At 49.6% G+C, this 21,012-nt stretch overlaps 1 protein-coding gene across 1 annotated transcript in view; it reads right to left on the reverse strand.

The window, feature by feature from the left end:
* Positions 1–13,062: 13,062 nt before the first annotated feature.
* Positions 13,063–21,012, reverse strand: part of CFAP53 (cilia and flagella associated protein 53) — a 137,016-nt gene continuing 129,066 nt past the window's right edge. Inside the window, exon 8 of the mRNA XM_085629703.1 lies at positions 13,063–13,384. Coding sequence (XP_085485829.1) covers positions 13,144–13,384 — 241 coding nt within the window. The 3' untranslated portion in view covers positions 13,063–13,143. The remainder of the gene's footprint in view (positions 13,385–21,012) is intronic.

Genomic DNA, 21,012 nt, shown 5'->3' on the forward strand with positions numbered 1-21,012 from the left:
GAATTGTAAGAGGTGGTTTTCCTCTATATGGTGTGACAGGGATTTTAAAACGTGCTGGCCCATCACTTTTGACAGGAATGGGAGTCGGGCAATCAGGTTGAAATTTTTTAGGTTCTTCGCATCTGCCCCTGGCTTTTTTAGAAGCGGGATGATACGAGCTTCCTTAAAGTTAGTGGGGACGTGCCCTGCTTTGAGGGATTGTTTAAGTAGCGAGAGAACCTCACATTCTATCCCTGGTACTGCCACCTTAAAGATCCTTGGTGGACAGGGGTCTGCAGGTGACCCGGACTTGACCCGCCCTATTAAGGGAGACAAGGAGTCATGGGTGAGCATGGGAAAGGCGGCGAGTGGTTTATCAGATGTAGGGGGCAGAGGTGCTGGCGCTAAAGGGCAAGGGAACATAGGAGTAAAATGAATTTCCGTCAGTAGGTCCTTCACTTTCATTGAGATAAGGGACTGGAACTTGTTGCCGTCTTCCAGGCAGAAGGAGGGCTTCTGTTCCTTATCTTGTCTCAGCTCTTTTAGGATCAGGAAGGTCTCTTTTTGTGTATTGTCAGCAGCCGAAATCTCAGCTTCATAGAATTCTACTCTCCTTGTTAGAATTGCCTTTTTATAGACTGCAACCATAGAGTGATATTCTAACCGGGCGCCTGGGTCGTAAGCTTTTCGCCAGGCTCTCTCGCACTGGCGAAGGGTTTGTTTCAGGTTTCTTAAAGCATCATTGAACCAGGGGGCCCCTTTGCCTTTGTCCCTTATTCTTTCCTTACGTGTTGGGGCTACCATGTCAATAGCATTCTTCAGCCTTGTCGACAGGGAAGCACTTTCTACATCAAGTTTTCCCTGTGTTGGAGTTAAGGTGGCTGAATTATGTAGGATATTAACCAGGTCGTCAGCTCTAATTTTATTCCAACTCTGCAACACTTTCCACTCCGGGGGGGGAGGGGGAACGGGCTGCTTGTTTTGTGGGTGGAAACCGACCACTAATTACATAGTTATCAGACCAGGAGCAGGGACTGACATCTATTGGGCTGGTAAATGGATGGGATGTCCAAACCAGATCGAGTGTATGGCCCTTCTCATGAGTGGGACCATTCACTAGTTGTCGGAGTTCTAAAGAGATCAGCGCCTCCTCCAACTGTTTGGCCTGGCTGTCTTTGGGAATCTGATCCCAATGGAAGTTAAAATCCCCCATCACCGCAATACATTAATACCGTAAACGGATATTGTTAACTAGTTCCGTAAAGAGCTCAACGAACCTGGGCGGCGTTCGCAGGGGGCGGTACACTATCAAATTAGCTAGACAGGCGGTCTGGGAGCAAAACTTTGCCCCCAACAGATCAGCACCCTCGATGCTTTCTGCGCATAGAGTCTCAGCCTTTAGTTGATGAGTATATAGGATCGCGCCACCAGCCCCTCTAGTGATGCCCGGTCTGTTGTAGCAGAGGGCAGCATAGTTCAGGGGCATGGCATCTACCAAGTCCGGGGTCGAGGACTCCTCGAGCCAAGTTTCTGTGATTCCTAGAATGTCCAGAGGGTCATTTTGTAGGAGCGAGAAGACCTCGAGATTATGTTTCTGCAGTGAACGGGTATTGAGGGTGGCTAACCTAAGTCCCCGTGGAATAGTGGGCCAAGGCGGCCTAGGATGATGTGTTGTGGGATTTAGGCTGCCAGTTCCCGTTTGTGACCTCACAAGCCCTTCCGACCTGAGTGCGACAGCTATGTTGTTATTAAGTAGCGTCGTGCCTTGGTTGTCACGTCCTTCCCCCGGCTGTTGTGTTTGACGTGCTGAATGGACTGCCCATGCGCGAGCCTAAACCACCGAGGACCCATCAAGGAGGGTCAGCGGTCTAGTGGTTCGACGTGACCCGCCTTGAACCAATGAGCGAGTACTTCCGGGAGCACGGCTATTTTACCCGCGAAGCCACAGAACTCTGGGCTTCGTATTAACGTCCCGAGCCTACGCAGGAGCGTGGCTCGATCTGCAACCGGACTCTCGTCCGGACCGCGCAAGGGCGCCATCAACTGCTGGATTTGCCGAAGCTCCAAGTAAGACTTCCCGCTACACGCACTTTCCTTCGTTTCCTTCTCCATTGCGCCGGAGCACAGTTCGAGACTTCCGCGACCCGTGTGACTCACGGGGTCGCTTTCTCCCTCAGCTCAAGCGCGAGACAGGCCTGTCTCAGGGCATCTCGGCGCCGGAGCGCTACCTCTAGTTCGTGGGGTTCCAGAACAAACCCACCTCCTCCACCTCCTCACGTCTTTGCACCACACGCCCTCCACTCGGATGCTGACAGGACTTTTGTCAGTCCGGGAAAAGAGCAGTGTTGCCTGGACCTTCTTACAGTCTCCTCGTTGCCAGAGACTTACAAAAGCACTTTACCACAGGTGTTTATCCATCTCCCGCTATTTGTTCTGTCTGTCTGGATTGTCTATGTGTGAGGCGTGTCTGATATCCCTGTGCTTCCTCTTCCAGGTCACGTCCATCACCATATTCCGGTGTGAGTCCACGAGCTCTTCCCCAGCCGTCCTCAAGGCCTCTGGCTCCTCTGGCTACCTCCCCCGGTTCCCTGGTGGTCCTAGGTAGTACTCACCCTATCTGGGGGGGCTAGGGGTACTGGAGGGGGTTGTCCACGTCGTCCCTGCGGAATCATCCCACGCCGCTAACAGTAACTAACGGTAAGCAGTGTGGGGTTCTGACAGAATACGAAGCCTACGTTGCACATTCCGCCTGGGCGACATGGATAACCCTGCGGTTACGCTACAGGACATAGCCGCCATGCTGACTGCCATACAAGCAGAAAATCGCAGCTTGAGACAGGATCTCACTACTCTACAGGGTCAAGTGGGTACCGGGCCATGGGGGAGAGTCCCGACGGACAGGCCCAGACAAGAAGGGATACTGAGAACCCCTGTATTCACCTATGGGAGCCCTGGGGCTTCTTCCTCTGTGACAGGTTCCCCCATACAGGTCATGGCCCCGCATCTTGCACAATTAGCCCCACCAGAACGCTATTATGGCGACAGCACGAAGTATAGCATCTTCCTTAACCACTGTCACCTCCACTTCATGGCCCGTGCCGCTGCTTTCCCAGACGACGCCTCGAAGGTAGCCTTTGTCCTTTCCTATCTGGGAGGCGATGCCGCTCAGTGGTCGATACCTTTAGTGGAAAATGATGAACCTCTTCTCTACAATTTCCCTGTGTTTAAGGAAACAATGCGACGTATGTTTGCTCGGCATACGTTTGTTCAGGCAGCAGATAATGAGCTGCTCAATTTGAAACAGGGTAACGCTGACCTACTCCATTATATAACTACTTTCAATCGCCTAGTGGTGGAAGCTCGATGGCCAGAAAATAAACAGGTGTCAGTTTTTTACCGGGGCTTGCGGGACGAGCTGAAAGACCTTATCTCGCAAATAAGCGAACCACCGGAGGAAATAGGCCCATTCATTGACATGGTCGTCAAACAAAATTACAGACTCCAAGAACGACGGACAGAAAGGAATAAGAGGGGGGAAAGCCGATTCCCTGTCTATAAGGAAACACCAAAAAACCAAGACACCACGGAACCCATGCAGATCGGCGGCATTCGGGGTCCCTTAACCAAAGAAGAAAAGGAGAAAAGGAGAAACCAAAACCAATGCCTTTATTGCGGCAAGAGCGGGCATTTCGTCAAAGAATGCCCGGTTAAACCCCGCAAACCTAAGGAAAAGATGCCGTTTGTTCTTCCCATAGCCCGCGGAGAAGGGTTGGGAAACGGGGCAACCCAGTAGTTAACAGGGTCTGTCTACTGGGGTTGTCTGAAGAGAAAAAACAGGCCCCTATCGTCCACCATATACCCCGACACATGGGGCTACCAGTACTCCTCCGGTCCTCCTCGGGGCTATCCTGGCACGTCACGGCTCTAATCGACTCAGGAGCAACAGGCAATTTCATAGACACCCAGGTCTTGTGCGGCCTGGGTATATCCCGTAAAGAGAAGAAAAAACCAGAAACCGTGAAGGCGGTGGATGGCACAGACCTCACTTCGGGGCTAATCCGGTATCAAACCGAAGATCTAGAAATGAAACTGGAGAACACCCACACAGAGCTCATTGCCTTCGACGTGATTGACGCCCCACAGTTCAAATTGATTCTGGGTATCCCCTGGTTGACACAACATAATCCCCACATAGATTGGGTGACCAAAGAGCTCACATTATCATCCACCCGTTGTAAACCGTGTTACCCCTCAACAGAACACCAGATCCAAAGAACGGTGCAGGCCTGCACCCTACCACTCCATGAAATCGGGACCATAGCACCTGGGGGCATCCCCGTCGAATATTTGGACCTGGCCCAAGTATTTGATAAGAAAGGCGCAAACACGTTACCCCCACATCGTACCTTTGACTGTAGAATAGACATCATTCCTGGTTCCACACTTCCCTGCAGCCGGGTTTATTCCCTCACAGAGAAGGAGAACGATCACCTCCGCAACTACCTCAACGAATATCTACAGAACGGCTTCATCTGCCATTCGCGGTCTCCCGTCTCTTCCCCTCTTTTTTTTGTGGCAAAGAAAGAAGGGGATCTGCGCACGTGCATTGACTTTAGAGCGATCAATGCCATCACCATAAAGAACCGGTACCCGCTACCCCTGATCCCGGACTTGTTGGACCAAGTAAAGGACGCAGCAGTGTACACGAAATTGGATTTGCGCGGGGCTTACCACCTGGTCAGAGTCCGCGAGGGCGACGAGTGGAAGACCGCCTTCAGAACACGGTACGGTCTCTTCGAATATCGCGTAATGCCCTTCGGACTCTGCAACGCCCCTGCTGCTTTCCAATTCTTCATTGATGAAGTGTTATGGGAGTTCATCGACCGCTTTTGTATAGTCTACATTGACGACATACTGATCTATTCGGCTACTATGTCAGACCATGTACCACACGTACGAGCCGTTCTCCAGAAGCTACAACAACACGGCCTGTACGTCAAGCTGGAAAAAAGTGTGTTTCATACCACCACAGTAGAATTTTTAGGACACATCCTAACCCCAACCGGCGTCGAGATGGACTCCAGAAAAGTGAACACTATCTTACAATTGCCGTCCCCAGACTCCGTAAAACAAGTCCAGAGGTTCCTGGGTTTTGCGAACTATTATCGTCGCTTTATCGCTGGTTTCTCCAACATAGTGAGCCCCATCACTTGCCTGTTACGCAAAGGAACACGGTTTTGCTGGAACCAAGAAGCCGAAAAAGCATTTAGAGTCTTGAAGGCGTGTTTTACCTCAGCACCGGTACTAAAACATCCGGATCCCAATCAGCCATTCATAGTGGAGGCCGACGCCTCACAAAACGCATTAGGAGGAGTCTTGTCACAACGGGACCGCGACACCGGCCTACTCCATCCAGTAGCCTACTATTCCAGAAAGCTACAACCAGCTGAATGCAACTATCCGATCTCAGACAAAGAGCTGTTGGCCATTAAAGCAGCCTTCGGGGAATGGCGCCATTACCTGAAAGACGCCAAACACACGGTGACCATATTCACAGACCACAGAAACCTACAGTTCCTCCGTTCAGCAAGGGCTCTAACCGTTACAGTTACGGTGGACTCTCTTCTTCAACGAATACGACTTCAGGATCACCTACCGGCCAGGAAGAGAGAACGCCAAGGCCGACGCCTTGTCTAGGTTAGAGGAAACCAACAACAACCAACTCCCTTCGGAACCAGTACCCATCATCCCAGAAACCTGCTTCCAAGGAGCAATGATCACCTCCTCCTTTCTCTCACAATTACGAGGAGACCTGGAACAGAAAACACCAGAAGACTGGACACACAACAACCAGGGCATTACAGAACATGACGGGTTACTGTACAAAGGAAAAAACTATTACCTTCCGTTAATAAGCCATCAACAACAGGCCTTGTTCCTGTGCCACGATCATCCCTTGTCTGGACATCCCGGATACCACAAAACCAAAGAACTGATACAAAGACATTTCTGGTGGCCGACTCTAGCCTCTGACACGCAGGCCCACATCGCCCGCTGTTCCGTGTGTGCACAAGGAAAAAGTTCCTCCCAACCTACAGTGGGATTGTTACATCCCATACCAGTTCCCCCCTACCCATGGCACACTGTTTCGACGGATTTCATCGTGGAACTGCCAGAAACCAAGTCGGGTGACACCACCATCCTCACCATTGTGGATCACCTCACCAAAATGGCACACTTCGTGCCTCTCAAAAAAACTCCCCTCCGCTGCAGAACTAGCAGTGATTTTCGTGCACAACGTGATCCGGCTTCACGGCATTCCGTCGGTTCTGATTACAGACCGAGGGCCTCAGTTTGTATCCCGTTTCTGGAAGGAAATATGCAACCTTCTAGACCTGGAAATACGCCTGTCCTCCGCCTACCATCCTCAAACCGATGGACAGGCGGAGAGGACCAACCAATCCATGGAACAATACCTCCGTTGCCTGCTACTCATCATTGACAAAGAATGGTCCGAGGTGCTATGGTTGGCGGAATATGCTTACAACAATAACAAACACACAGCAACGGGACTCTCACCGTTCTTTTGTCTCCAAGGCCATCACCCTAGAACAACACCATGGGAAGACAACCGCACCAGCGATGTACCCACCGTTCAAGCCTATCACACCTTGCTCCGTTCTATATGGCAACAAGCCCGCTTCGAGCTAGCCAAAACAAAAGAGACCTACAAACACAATACGGACAAGCACCGGTTACTCGAACCTGAGTACAAGGTGGGAGACAGGGTATGGGTGTCCATCAAAAATCTCAACACCCATGGACCCAAAAAGCTATTACCCCGTTATGTAGGTCCCTTCCCCATAGCACAGGTAATCAACCGAGTGGCCATGAAACTAACACTACCTGTATCAATGAGAATCCATCCTGTCTTTCATGTATCCCTCCTGCGACCCACTCACCCCGAGTGTTCCAGTACCACACCACCACCCCCGGTTCTTAGAGACAATCACGAAGAGTATGAGGTCCAAGCTATCCTTGATTCCCGTAGAACCCGAGGCAGACTATTCTACCTAGTCGATTGGAAAGGTTATGGCCCCGAAGAGCGATCCTGGGAACCCTTGTCCAATGTCCGTAACGCGCCGCGCCTAGTCCGCGCTTTTCACCTGCAGCATCCCCAGAAGCCGCGTCCTGCAACCCCAGTCTAGCCAGGAGGGGGGGGGGGGTCTGTTTTAGGGGTGGGTACTGTCACGTCCTTCCCCCGGCTGTTGTGTTTGACGTGCTGAATGGACTGCCCATGCGCGAGCCTAAACCACCGAGGACCCATCAAGGAGGGTCAGCGGTCTAGTGTTTCGACGTGACCCGCCTTGAACCAATGAGCGAGTACTTCCGGGAGCACGGCTATTTTACCCGCGAAGCCACAGAACTCTGGGCTTCGTATTAACGTCCCGAGCCTACGCAGGAGCGTGGCTCGATCTGCAACCGGACTCTCGTCCGGACTGCGCAAGGGCGCCATCAACCGCTGGATTTGCCGAAGCTCCAAGTAAGACTTCCCGCTACACGCACTTTCCTTCGTTTCCTTCTCCATTGCGCCGGAGCGCAGTTCGAGACTTCCACGACCCGTGTGACTCACGGGGTCGCTTTCTCCCTCAGCTCAAGCGCGAGACAGGCCTGTCTCAGGGCATCTCGGTGCTGGAGCGCTACCTCTAGTTCGTGGGGTTCCAGAACAAACCCACCTCCTCCACCTCCTCACGTCTTTGCACCACACGCCCTCCACTCGGATGCTGACAGGACTTTTGTCAGTCCGGGAAAAGAGCAGTGTTGCCTGGACCTTCTTACAGTCTCCTCGTTGCCAGAGACTTACAAAAGCACTTTACCACAGGTGTTTATCCATCTCCCGCTATTTGTTCTGTCTGTCTGGATTGTCTATGTGTGAGGCGTGTCTGATATCCCTGTGCTTCCTCTTCCAGGTCACGTCCATCACCATATTCCGGTGTGAGTCCACGAGCTCTTCCCCAGCCGTCCTCAAAGCCTCTGGCTCCTCTGGCTACCTCCCCCGGTTCCCTGGTGGTCCTAGGTAGTACTCACCCTATCTGGGGGGGCTAGGGGTACTGGAGGGGGTTGTCCACGTCGTCCCTGCGGAATCATCCCACGCCGCTAACAGTAACTAACGGTAAGCAGTGTGGGGTTCTGACATTGGTTTAGGAGCAGGAGTTCCTCCATGGAGTACAGGAGGAGGGGTCCAGGGGTCCTGGCCCATGGTCCTGGTCAGGCGCGGACGGGTGTAGATGGGCTTGCCTTAAGCGCGGACGGAAGGTTAAATAGCTCAGTGAAAGAAGTTTTAGTTTCACAGAGCACATCACCTACATTGAATCCTTTAAATCTTTCCTTTGACTCCTTTGACTATGCTGCCAGAACCATTTCGGCCATTTTCCTGGCTCTTTCATCCTCAGCTGATCCTTGAGCAGTTACTGACCCCACCTAGGAAGGTAAAGAAGAAAGTGGAAGTTTAACTTGGTGAGAGTATGTGGTGCTCCAGGAAATAAAAGAGACACACAGCAGACACCCTTTCAAACTTGAGGGAGATGTGCATTAGTCACTAGAGCGGCTGACTTTGGAACCCAGGTTCGAACCCTAGAGTTGGCACTTGGCTCAACATTGTGTGATTCTGAAAAATCACTTAATCTACCTGTGCCTAAAAATGTGAAACGTAATGTGTGTAAAATGAATTGATTTGTGTAATCCTCACTTGATTAACACTAATCCTCTCATAGTCCCAACCACAGTACAGCCCCAGTCCCTCCCCCCAAAAGCGCTTCCTTTCTTTCTTGGTAGGTTTGCGGTATATAAAGGTCAATTGCTAATACATATATAGAATTCATGCATCTTTTTCAGTCTTTTAAGTAATAAAAGAACACATTATGTTAGCTTTCAATCAACAGTCCTCACCAAACAAAAAGGGAAATAAAATAATAATTGCAAACGGAAAACAAATCAGAATGACGAAAGAGAAGCAGAAAGGCGGGGCATGAACCTGCCTCAAAAGGGCATGCATATTAAAACACAGCCATATGAATAAAGGGTATAGAAGAAGAGAAGTGCAATTATGATGGCAAAAAGAGGGCTAAAGGTTCTTTTCAGTGTATTGGTAACCTCTTTGTGGAAATGTACCCTAAAGTGAGCACACTGGTGCAGGGTCACCCTCTCGTCCACGGGTCCAAAGACAAACAAAATAGAGATCAGCACTGGAGTTGGAATAAATAACAAGTTTATTAATCACTCATGAGTGGGACCACGTCCACACAACACTCTCAAGTGCTGCAGGAGATAGTACACTGAATTAACAAACCATCGTCCCTTTTATACGATTTTGTTGCAATGTAAGCATGTGAACAGAAATAGCTATCAGCAAACAAGGGCAGATAGATAACTACGTGGTAAGCAAAGTGGGAGGGGGAGCAGGAATGCTTATAGCAGCAGTAAATGCTCGACAGTTAACGTCTGAGACCAGGTGCACTGGCAGCTACAAACCCCCAGCACATACATTGCTTAGCCATGTCAGGAGGTCAACTAAAATAGATAACACAAGCAGAGTGAAAAAGACGAGCAGCAGAGGACGGAAGAATTACGAAGGAAACTAAATAGACACCACAGCCAAAATGGCTGTCGCTTATGCTAAGTAAAATATTACACATTTCCACATCTTCTTCACCCTTCTCCAACAAGCGTGTTGTGTTTTTGTGTTTTCATGATCAGGTGCTCCAAGCTCCTCAGTTTCTACGACATTTGCACGGGGTCTGTCATTTTTAGGTCTCGCTTAGGCAGTGCATGCGCTGTCTCTTTGAGACATGCTGTATCTAGAATATAGGCCTACTTACAGCACCGCCCATCTTTTTCATTGGTTCCTCTTAATGTCCTTTTGTAAATGCCTGCTTTTGTTTGGTGAATCCGCTTAGCAGTCCCTCCTTTTGGACTTTTGTATCCTCCCATGAGGACTGCCCCTGTTACATGTGCTCTTACTTTTCAAGTTATTTAGGATACGTTGAGCACTCATCTTTTGCTGGCCTGCCTCTGCTTGTGTTAAGTGTTCTGTTTACTTGTGCATGGTTCAATAAAACGCCATGCTGTTTGCCTTCCGTGTCTCAGCTTTGACATCATTTAATGTCATCCTCTCTAACCCCTCACCCCTCCTACAACACTGGTTGTTGTTATTTGGTTTCTGTCCCTTCACCGGACTGGCGTTTGTTTGCTCATTACTGGTACGGCATTGTGCATTTTGTTTCTGTTGACATGTATTTAAATAGGGTTCGACATGTATAAAAAAATTTTTTTGGGTAGGCACAGGGAGAACCAATGAAGAAACTCGAACCCATTTCCCCAGTTCCAAAGTCGACAGTGCTGAATGTTACACCGCATCCTCTTTACAAAAACTGTTAGTTTTCTTTCTAAATGCCTCCTCTGGGAATTCCTGGTAGCACGGGGCAGAAGAGACACTTGGCACTCTGACTTTGGACAGTATAAAAGATAGTAATGTTCTTCAACTTAAGCAAATATTTTATTTTCATTTCTACATGCTGAAAGTTTCCATGATCATGTTTGGAGTATGCCAGTGGGGATCTGCTGTGCACTTTGCTCAGTATCAGCCACGCCGTGGGTAACTCTATGCATTTTCAATGGCAAGATTACATAATTCAAAATAACCCATTAAAAGAGTGACACAAACGTTGCATTGATGCTGTCAAACATTCTTCTCTAATAGCAGCTTGTGAACATTTGTGGAGAGATTCTCTCAAATAATTTTCAAACAGTGCTTTGGTTTTCAGCATACACTCCAAGATGGCTGCCACTCTCACACCTGACTTCAAGAGTCCTACCACTCTGATAGCACTGGCCATCTTGGAGTGGGCGGCGGTCCAGTGAAGGTTGTTGGAGTTAAGTGACATTACTTCTGAAGAACTTCAAGCAACTTCCTCTCCTGTGCAGCTGTTGAATGTTCTGATTTGATTTAAGGAAGACACTGGGGATCTTAGAGCAGGGGCTCATTGTAGCAATTAAGAACGAATTACAAAACCTTTGAAGTTAAACATTAAAAATTAAACAGCACACATAGAAGTTACAGAAATGCATTTAAAGATTGTTTATGTGCAGGACTATATTTGTTTATATTTTGTTCAGTATTCAGTCACTGCCATGAACCATGAGCCAGATGTACGAAGCATTTTACTGGTCACAAATGGCCCATAGTTTGCGACCGGTAAAATGCATTTTGACATGTACAAAAGGCAAAATGCGACTCATTAACTATTTACAGAATCACATTTTGCTTTTGCAATTCGGTATTAGGAAGAGGCTATTTTAGGGCGTCCGTTCCTAATATTGAATAGCACTGGTATGTATGAATGTTTTGCGACCGGAATGCGGTGGCAAAATATTCATAATTTACCGGCTCCTTAGAGGAGGCGGTAACCCATTCGCAAACAGGAAGGGTTCTGCAAAGGACCCTTCCCTTTTGTGAACATGGGTGAAAACATTTTTTAAGAGCAGGCAGTGATCCACGGACCACTGCCTCCTCTTACAAAATTAATGGAAAACTTTAAATTTGTATTTTTGTAAGGAAAATGGGCTGCATTACAAAAAAAAAAAGTGCAAGCACAGATATGGTGGTCTGCTGACCCCAGCAGGCCACCATCCCTGTGATTGTAGCTATTACCAATGGATTGCAAATTGCGACCTGCCTCATCAATATTGATGAGGCAAGTCCATTTGCAACCCATTAGGAATCGAAGACAGTGTCTGAGACACTGGTGTACATAGCTGTAGCTGTTTCCTAATTGTGAATCACAAAAAATTCCATTTAGGGAATCGCAAACTGACTTTTGTGTAACCGTGGACGGAGAACTCTGCTCCGCCCGCGGAGTGTGCGGAGTTTTGCCTTCTCCGCGGAAAATGTTGAGTAGGCAAACACCCGCACACTACGCGGCGGATCGGAGTTGGCATGCCCCTACATCCCACCCACCCTATAATAATAATTGCTAAAGTTTAAAAAAATAAGTTTATAGCACCTTAACTTATCTGCGGCGTCCCTGGCTGGCCTCCTCCTCTCTTCATCTCGTTCGCGGTGAAAACTGCACATGCTCGGGCGCATGCGCATGAGCATTTCTTGCGAGCATGCACAGTTTTTACCACGAGCGCGATGAAGAGAGGAGGAGACCAGCCGGGGATGCCGCAGATGCCGCAGATAAGGTAAGGTGCTTTTAAACTTATTTTTTAAAACTTCAGCAATTGCTATTATAGGGCGGGTGGGAGGCGGGATGCATAGCAGAGCTACGCAGAGCGCCACGGAGTTTGTTATCAACTGCGTGGTGCTCTGCATAGCCCCACTACGCACACTATGCCCAGGCTTACTTTTTTGTACACCTGGCCCCAGATCTTCTTACTTGGGTACATGAGCAGTTACTAAGCGCACAATGAACTTGTAACCTGGAACCATGAAATAGCTCTATCCTGCTGAAGGGATCTTGGAATATCATATCTCAAATATTTGCAGAGGTTCAGCGCAGATGAAAAACACGGAATGAATGTTAAGTAAAATTTAAAAAAATATCTGTGATGGAAAGTTCAAATGTGCATGCCTGTATTCATTATCCCACATTTCTCTCAAAGAGACGTAACTATTTTCATTGAATAAAAACAACCTAACAGTTTAAAAGCCCTCACACTTGTGGTTTGAGCTCATCATTGACTCTTTTTCAATGTTCAATAGTGGAGGATTTAAAACGTGTTTTATTGCTGATCCATTTACATTTCTCCACTACTACACTGACATCACCTATGACTGCTGTTCTCATTTAAACCTTATGAGGAAAGGTGGCATGAAATTGATGGCTTCCTCCAAAATAAGGGGTAAAATGAACATAGTTCATAAGTACTAGAATTTGAAAAATGTTAAGGAAGCAAAATTCACAGCAAGTATTGATGACAAAAGAAATGATACAAACAAGGAAAATAGAAACACAATTGACACTAATCGATTTTCAGAAACAATCGGCGCATAATCAAAGTGAAGAAAATAAATTGCTTAAATGCTAGCTGGCCGTTCACATTTAATTGTAGTTCGGTCTCAAATTATCATACAATCACGTCAGTGTCCCTCCATGGAAACTCTTATGCTGGGAACCAGTCCTTGGGACTCGAGATCCGCGTTCTTCTCAGAGGGTGCACATTGTCGTGGCTCACATAAGGCCTAGCCAGAATTTCCTTCAGTTTCTTCTGATAGGCCTGCTCAGCCTGGAGCCCAGCCTGAAACTCCCGGCACGCCTCTTCGGTCTCCATTTCCTTGCGCTGCTTCTGATATGCTGCTTGACACAGAAGCTGGTCCTGATATTCCTTAGCCTGTCGCTTTTCTCTGGAATAGAATCAAAACGTTTTTGAAATGTACATCTGATGTATTAAATATTTAAAATTTGCATTACATGCATCGACAAAGCAAAAATGAAGGGCCAGAGTTTTCATACTATCACGCTATGCAATGCGGCAAGACACCTTGCTGCACTGCGTGACAGGGGGAGGGCAGGAATGCGCCATATTTACCATTATATGGGGCATTCCTGTCCTCTGCTTGCACAGAATATGTTGCCTTGAGCCAACGCAGGTACCCTTGAGCCGTAGTGCAGGGGTGCAGGTAGAATGACAATGCTCTTTTTAGGTCCAGACGGTGGAGTCTCTCCTCCTCTTTGGAAGGATTGGGTGGAGCAAAGAAAGTAGGCAGCATGATATTCTGGCCTACATGGAATGGAATGGAGTCACAACCTTGGGAAGGAAGGAGGCACATGTGCGGAGGACTAGCTTGTCCGGACAGAAAGCAATGAAAAAAGGGTCAGCTGAGAGTGCCTGTAACTCGCTGACCCTCCTGGTCGATGTTATAGCCACAAAGAAGGCTGTTTTGAAGGTCAAAAGGCAACTGCGGAGAGGCTCAAAGGATGCACACATGAGAAATGTGAGAACCAAATTGAGGTCCCACTGAGGGTTTATGAATGGTGTAGAGGAAACATGTGTTGCAGGCCTTTAAGGAACGTAGCCACTATGGGTGACTTGGAGAGAGGGTTGGTCCTTCAACTGCAAAAATGCAGAGATGGCAGAAAGGTATCTTTAACTGTCCCCAAAACAGAGCCCATCCAGGCTAAGGATAATCAAACAATAGAACTTGAAAGAGAGATGCGGAAAGGAAGTCAATGTTTTGAGAAGTACATCATGACATAAACTTATCCACATGGCAGACATACGCATACTTGGTGGAGGGATGCCTGGCAGCCAAAATAAAATAACATCACTGACTTTGGGAGGAGGGTCAAAAGCTGTCAACTGTCGCCGCTCAATCTCCACACATGAAGATGGAGAGTGTGCAGGTTCCCTCCTCTGTTGCTGCGACAGGAGATTTCCTTGAACAAACACCCTAACAAGAGGACCAATGGTCATGCTCAAGAGCTCGGAATACCAGACTCTCCATGCCTAATCCAGATGCACAAGAATGACTAGGGCCCGGTCATTCCTGATCTTCTTGAGAACTCTTGGCAGGAGTGCTATTGGCGGAAAGGCACACAGGAGCCCAGAGCTCCACTTGAGACAAAAAGTGTCCCTGAATGAGAGCCGCCCCGGAAACTCCAGCATGCATAACTGCTGACATCGCGCATTCTCAGCAGTGGCGAACAGATCTAACCAAGGCTCTCCCCACTGCTAAAATAGACTTTGCACACCTCCGGATGGAGATGCCATTCTTGATCTGCTAGGCATATGTGGGCTGAGTTTGTCCACTCTGGTATTCAGAGAGCCCATCAGGTGTTGTACCACCAAGAAAATTCCCTGTTCTTCCAGCCATGTCCAGAGGAGCAAGGTCTCTTGACACAGGATCCACAACCCCACCGCGCCCTGTTTGTTTCAGTACCACATGGCGGTGGTATTGTCCGTGAACACCTGCACCAGCCTTCCTCTGATCGAAGGAAGAAAGGCTTTCAGTGCCAAGCAAATCGCATAGTGCTCAGGTTGATTTGGAGATCAGACTCTGCCAGATACCAGAGTCCTCTAATCTCCACCTCCCCAGATGGCCGCCCTAACCCAGAAGTGACGCATCTATCATCACCATTAGATCTGGTTGGGGAACGGAGAGGGGTCTGCCACTGACCCAATTGTGGTTTGTTATCCACCACTGCAGGTCTTTTGCAGTTCCCTCTGAGATCTTGACCATGTCCAAGAGATTTCCTTGATGTTGCACCCACTGGGCTTTCAGGTACCACTGCAGAGCCCATATATGCCATTGGGCATGTGTTACCAGCAGGATGCAGGAGACCATGAGGCCCAACATCTTCAGATCCTCATCAAAATCCAGGATAGAGGCTGAAACATCAGTTTCATAGCCTGAATATCCTAGACTCTCTGCTCAGGATGATAGACCCGAAATTGCACCGTGTCCAGGACAGCTCAGATGAAAGGGAACATCTGAGAAGGAGTCAGTTGCCACTTCAGTATGTTGATAATAAACCCCAGCGAGTTTAGGAGGTTCACCGTAGCCTGAAGGTGAGTGACAACTGCCTGGGGCAAACCTGCCTTTAACCGTCAGTGATCGAGGTCTGTGGGCCGGCAGGACGTGGATGTTGAAATATGTATCTATCTTGTAAGTCCAATGCTACCATCCAGTCTCCCAGGTCTAGGGCAGACAAGACTTGGTGAGCATGAGCATTTTGAACTTTCCTTTTTCAAGAAGAAGTTGAAAAGATACGGATCTTTCCTTTGTCACCAGAAAGTAGCGGGAATAGCAACCATGACCTACTTCTGATGCAGGCACCCTCTCAATGGCTCCCTTAACAAAGAGAACGTTCACTTCTTGACAGAGCAAGGAGAGATGATCCTCCGTCAGCTGATCGTAAGTGGGTGGCATGGGGCCTGGGAGTGTCACAAAGGGGAGAAAGTAGCCCCTTAGGACTATCTGGAGTACCACACAGTCTGATGTTACTCACCGCCAGTGGGGGAGGTGATGGCATATCCCGCCTCCCACTGGATGCCCATGATGGCCTGAGGGAGGAGTAAAGAAGCTTGGAGGAATTGGCTGTGAGAGGGTGGTGGACTGACCTGACCGCTGGCTGCCTGGCACACATCATGGTCTCTAGGACCTGCTCCCTTAGCCATGAAAAGGCCGAGAAGCCTGCTGACTGTTGGGAAGGTATGGTCGCAGTTGGAGACCCCTTCTGTGGCCACGAAAGATGCAGGAGGCAGATGTGGGTTCCCAAAGGGCCATAGACAAGCCATAGAACCAGGCTGTAGCCCCGTCCTTGAAGCACTACACCAACAAATCCATTTTTTCTCCGAAGAGGCGAGAGCCATTATAGGGCATGTCCATGAGGGAAGCCTGAACATACCCTGAAAAACAAGACGTTTTCAGCCAGGCATGGCACCACAAGGCCACAGACAATGAAAATGTGCTGTCCAGCGAGCCGGTTGTGACTTAGCCATATCCCTCCGATCTTCAACAGCCTGAAAGAGTATGCTAGGCCTCCTCAGGGACCATAGGCAGCACTTGAGCAAACAAATCCCATAGAGTATTGCTATAACAGCCCAATAGGCACACAGTGTTCACCTACCAAAGTGTCAGGCTGGTGGAAGAGAACATTCTCTTACCGAAGGTGCCCAGCCTCTTGGATTGCCTATCCAGTGGAGTGGTAGGGAACCCACCAGGGTGGATGTCAGATGAGGAGACTCTCCGGGGTGGGGAGCTTGGTAGGGAAACTGGGATCCAAGGAGCGTGGCGATGGTAGCAGGCAATCGTTCTATTCAAAGGACCCCTTGTGCAGGGCTTTGACCAGGCCCCAAGTAGGCGGTCAATAAACAGGAGTAAGGGTTCTGAGGGGGCGACTCCCAGCTGTAGCACCTCTGACTGCCTAGGTTAAGGTCCAGGACCTCTGCCGTCCGGTGCAAAACCATTCCAAACGAGGCTCCCTCCTCCATAGCCATGGTAGAAGGGGTAACTAGGCCAGTGTCAGGTGTGTCTAACCCACTGCCTCATCCAGTTCCTCTTACCAGTAGCCCTCCTCAACTGGATCTTCACCATAAGGGTCCATAGACTCCTCCCAAACATCTCCCTCACCAGGCCTATCCATCAAATAGGGTACTGGCTCCACTTTGGGGAGGCTATCCTAGGCCAGTGCCAGATGCAGCGTTGGACAAAACCCATCCGTGAATGGTCCTGGGGCCTCCCAAGTGAGCAGGAACTTGAGTGTTGCGGAGTCGACAAATGTCAGGAGGTGAGGATCTTGAGGGACAACTCCCTCAGCACTGTGGGGTACATGATGAGACAATCCTCACATGCCTTGGAGTTGTGCACCAGTTCCAGGGACAACAAACATGGCAAGTGAGAGTCTGTCACCGACATTTGGCCATGACCGGCCACACGCAGAATGAAACTAGCGCATTTATTTGGTGACATTCTCACACCAAAGGATATAATTTAAAAAAAGGTCAACAAAAATTCAAAAACGACCAGTCAGAAAACGACTTAGGAGTAGCTCAATCTGGATCTGCGCTATCTTATGAAGAAAGGAAAGAACTGACATCAGCACGTTGAGGTGGTGCCTATATAGGTAAGACACACATAACTTCCAAAACAGGCGACACCTATGCGGAGCCAAACTACATCACCTACCGGTGTGCAGGGGTACTGCTTGAAAGTCTTTCGGAACCAGTTGGACCCCTGGGGCTATTCAAAGGTAAGGAATCTGCGGCTAGAAGTCTCTATCAGATAGGAATAATAAGAAGTGAAAGCAATCCTATGTTACTGGGAAAAAAATAACCATAAGGCATCCTAAGTACTGGAAGTTGGGATGCAGAGGGTACTGCACCCTCCTTCCCCCCAGAATAGCCATGCTAGACTTCAGACGGTGAATTATCAAAAAAGATGCCTTTACATTTTATGCTTATCTTGTCGCATTTTCTGTGCTTCAAAGACAGGTCAAATGTCATGCTATATCTTGTTACAAATTACTGCTTATTCGTCTAACATGGAGATTGGTGTTGTCTGGCTGCAAAGTAGGAGGATTTTGTAAAGTGAACTATGTGACAATCTTGCTCGGGTACAGGGAACGTGAAAGGAAAGGCTGTGGGTTGCCAGATTTTTATTAATCCACAATAACATTTAAATATTTGTAAATGGGGGGGGGTGGGCCTCTTTGTGTTTGGGGATGGGGGGTAGAGGTTTAAGTGTTATTAGCTGGAATGTTAATGGTTTGAGGGATCGCATTAAGCGCGGGATAGTTTTGCAACACTTGAAACGGTCACTGCCAGATGTTGCCCTACTGCAGGAGACACACCTTATAGGTAACACGTGCTATGCTCTTAATAGGAAGGGTTATAAATTCATAGCTCATTCGGGATTTTCCTCCAGGTCTAGGGGTGTGGGTATCCTAGTCAGGGCCTCGCTACCATTTGAGGTGGACTCCACCGTTGTTGACGATAGGGGGAGGTTTGTGGCGGTGGCGGGGAGGTGGGAAGGTAGAACTTTGGTTTTAGTTTCGGTTTATGTCCCTCCTGCCCTGCAGGCCTCCACGTTTGTAGATCTGGGTAGGGCCTTGCTGGATCTCCCAGGGGGTATGTTAGTGGTCAGGGGGGACTTCAATGCTGTCGGCTCTGGGCTGCTGGATAGGTACCCGCCCAGAGACACAGGGGGGGCTCAGAAGTGGCTTCCAGACTTCCTAGACACACTCGGCCTGATAGACTGCTGGAGGCTCCGACACCCCACACAGCGTCAATACACCTTCCACTCTGGGGCACATGGTAGCCTTTCTAGGATTGACTATTTGCTCACTTTGGCTGTGCACGCCCCTTTGGTGTCTGAGGCCAGGCACATGGCGCGTGGCATATCGGACCATTCGCCAGTGTGGGTCAGGCTGGATGTCGGCCGAGAGGGAGGGGGAAGGGTGGCTTCTATTAACCCCTGGTACTTTCGAGATTCCAAGATGCGCAGCGCACTGGTGAAGACAGTTAAAAACAATTTCAAGGATAATCAGGGGTCCGTGGACTCGGCAGTGTCGCTCTGGGAAGCATTTAAGACCGTGCTGCGAGGGGAGGCCCTCTCACTTGTAGTGGCGGCCAAGCGGCGGAGAGATGGCGAGGTTATGCAGGTGGAGGAGGAGATCGTGGCTTTGGAGGGAGCGCTAGAGGAGGAGGTAACAGCGGCCTCACTGCATGAGCTGAGCTTGAAGCAAGCCGAGTATAAGGACCTTGTGACAAATGCTGCTAAGACACTCAGTAGGGAACAGCAGGGCCGCCTGTATGATGTTGGTGACAAGGCCGGGAAGCTCCTAGCTTGGCTGGATAAAAAAGAACAGGTTAATAGAGTAGTGCCGGAGCTGACGGGAGAGGGGGGAGAGGTGATTGTGGAACCTGAGGGGATTTCCAGTGTTTCTCGGACTATTTCCGTAAGGTTTATGCCTCAGTGTCGGATAGGCCGCCCGAGGACTCGCGTGACCTCTTGCGGGATATCGCTCTGCCCTGTCTTTCTGATGTAGATAGAGATGATCTTGATGGAGACTTAACGATCGATGAGGTGGCGGGAGCTATTCGCGCGCTGAACTCGGGCAAGGCCTCGGGCCCGAATGGCTTGCCGATTGACCTGTATAAACTGTTCCCGGATAGGGTAGCCCCTCACCTGCGCGCCATGTTCGTGGAGGCGTGGGGGAGTGGGACCCTCCCGTTGGACCAGAGGCTGGCGACAATTGTTGTGATACATAAAGATGGTAAACCCCGAGATAAGTGTGCCTCATATAGGCCCATATCACTCCTCAACGCCGAGCCGAAGATCCTGGCTAAAATCCTGGTGGGCCGATTGGTCAGGGTACTTGGAGACTTGATTCACCCTGATCAATCCGGTTTTATTCCGCATCGCAACACCGCGTTGAACCTTCGGCGTCTTCATGGGGTGATCGCCAGGGCTGGCACGCTGCGAGAACCGGCTATTGTGGCGTCTCTTGATGCCACGATGGCCTTCGATACGGTGGAATGGGAATATTTGTGGGCTGTGCTAGCCAAGTTCGGCTTTGGCCCTGGTTTTGTGAGCTGGGTGAGGTTGCTGTATGAGGGACCCCTTGCGAGTGTGGTGGTAAATGGCCAGGCGTCGACTCCGTTCCGGCTTGGGAGGGGGACTCGGCAGGGCTGCCCCCTGTCGCCTCTGTTGTTTGCCCTTGCTCTTGAACCGCTGGCGGCGTGGATACGCTGGCACCCGGATATACGTGGCCTTCGGTGGTCGCCCGAACACGAGGACTGCATTTCGCTATATGCTGATGACATCTTGTTGTATCTTGCCTCGCCTAAGAACTCACTCATAGTGGTCTGTGACGTTCTTACATCCTTCGGTAGGAATTCGGGTCTCGTCATCAACTGGAGTAAATAGTATTTATATGTCCTGAGTGGTGAGGTTCCGCCGGTCCCGCGAACTTGTTCGATCCAGATTGCTCAGCAGGGCTTCGTGTATCTGGGGATCTTTATCTCCATGGACCCCGCTTTGCGGTATGAGAGAAACCTGCTCCCCCCCCTGGCGCGCCTGCGGCGGGATGTTGAGGGCTGGCGGAGGCTGCCGCTCTCCCTAGTCGGGCGCGCTGCCTTGTTCAAAATGATGTCCCTTCCTCGGTTCCTCTACGCATTGCAAAATACTCTAGATTGGGTGCCGGCCAAGTACTTTCGGGAGGTCGAAAGCCTCCAACGGACGTTGTTGTGGGATGGGCGGCCGCGGATAGCGATTGCTAAATTGACGCTTCCATGGTATGACGGGGGTATCGCGCTTCCAGACATTCGACGCTATTACTGGGCCACCCAGTTGTCCGCGATTAACCACGGTTTCTATGGCCCGGCCCTCAGCCCTGGGTATGCCATGGACAGATGGTTGTTGCGCGGTGGGAACTATCTTAGGGCGTTGTACTCGCGGTCCCTCGACTCATCCCTCACGGGGCCCACCGGGGTGGCGGTGCGTGTATGGAAGATGGCGACTGACTCTCT

The sequence above is a fragment of the Triturus cristatus genome, chromosome 2_1 (genome assembly GCF_964204655.1).
Source record: "Triturus cristatus chromosome 2_1, aTriCri1.1, whole genome shotgun sequence".
NCBI classification, from domain to species: domain Eukaryota; kingdom Metazoa; phylum Chordata; class Amphibia; order Caudata; family Salamandridae; genus Triturus; species Triturus cristatus.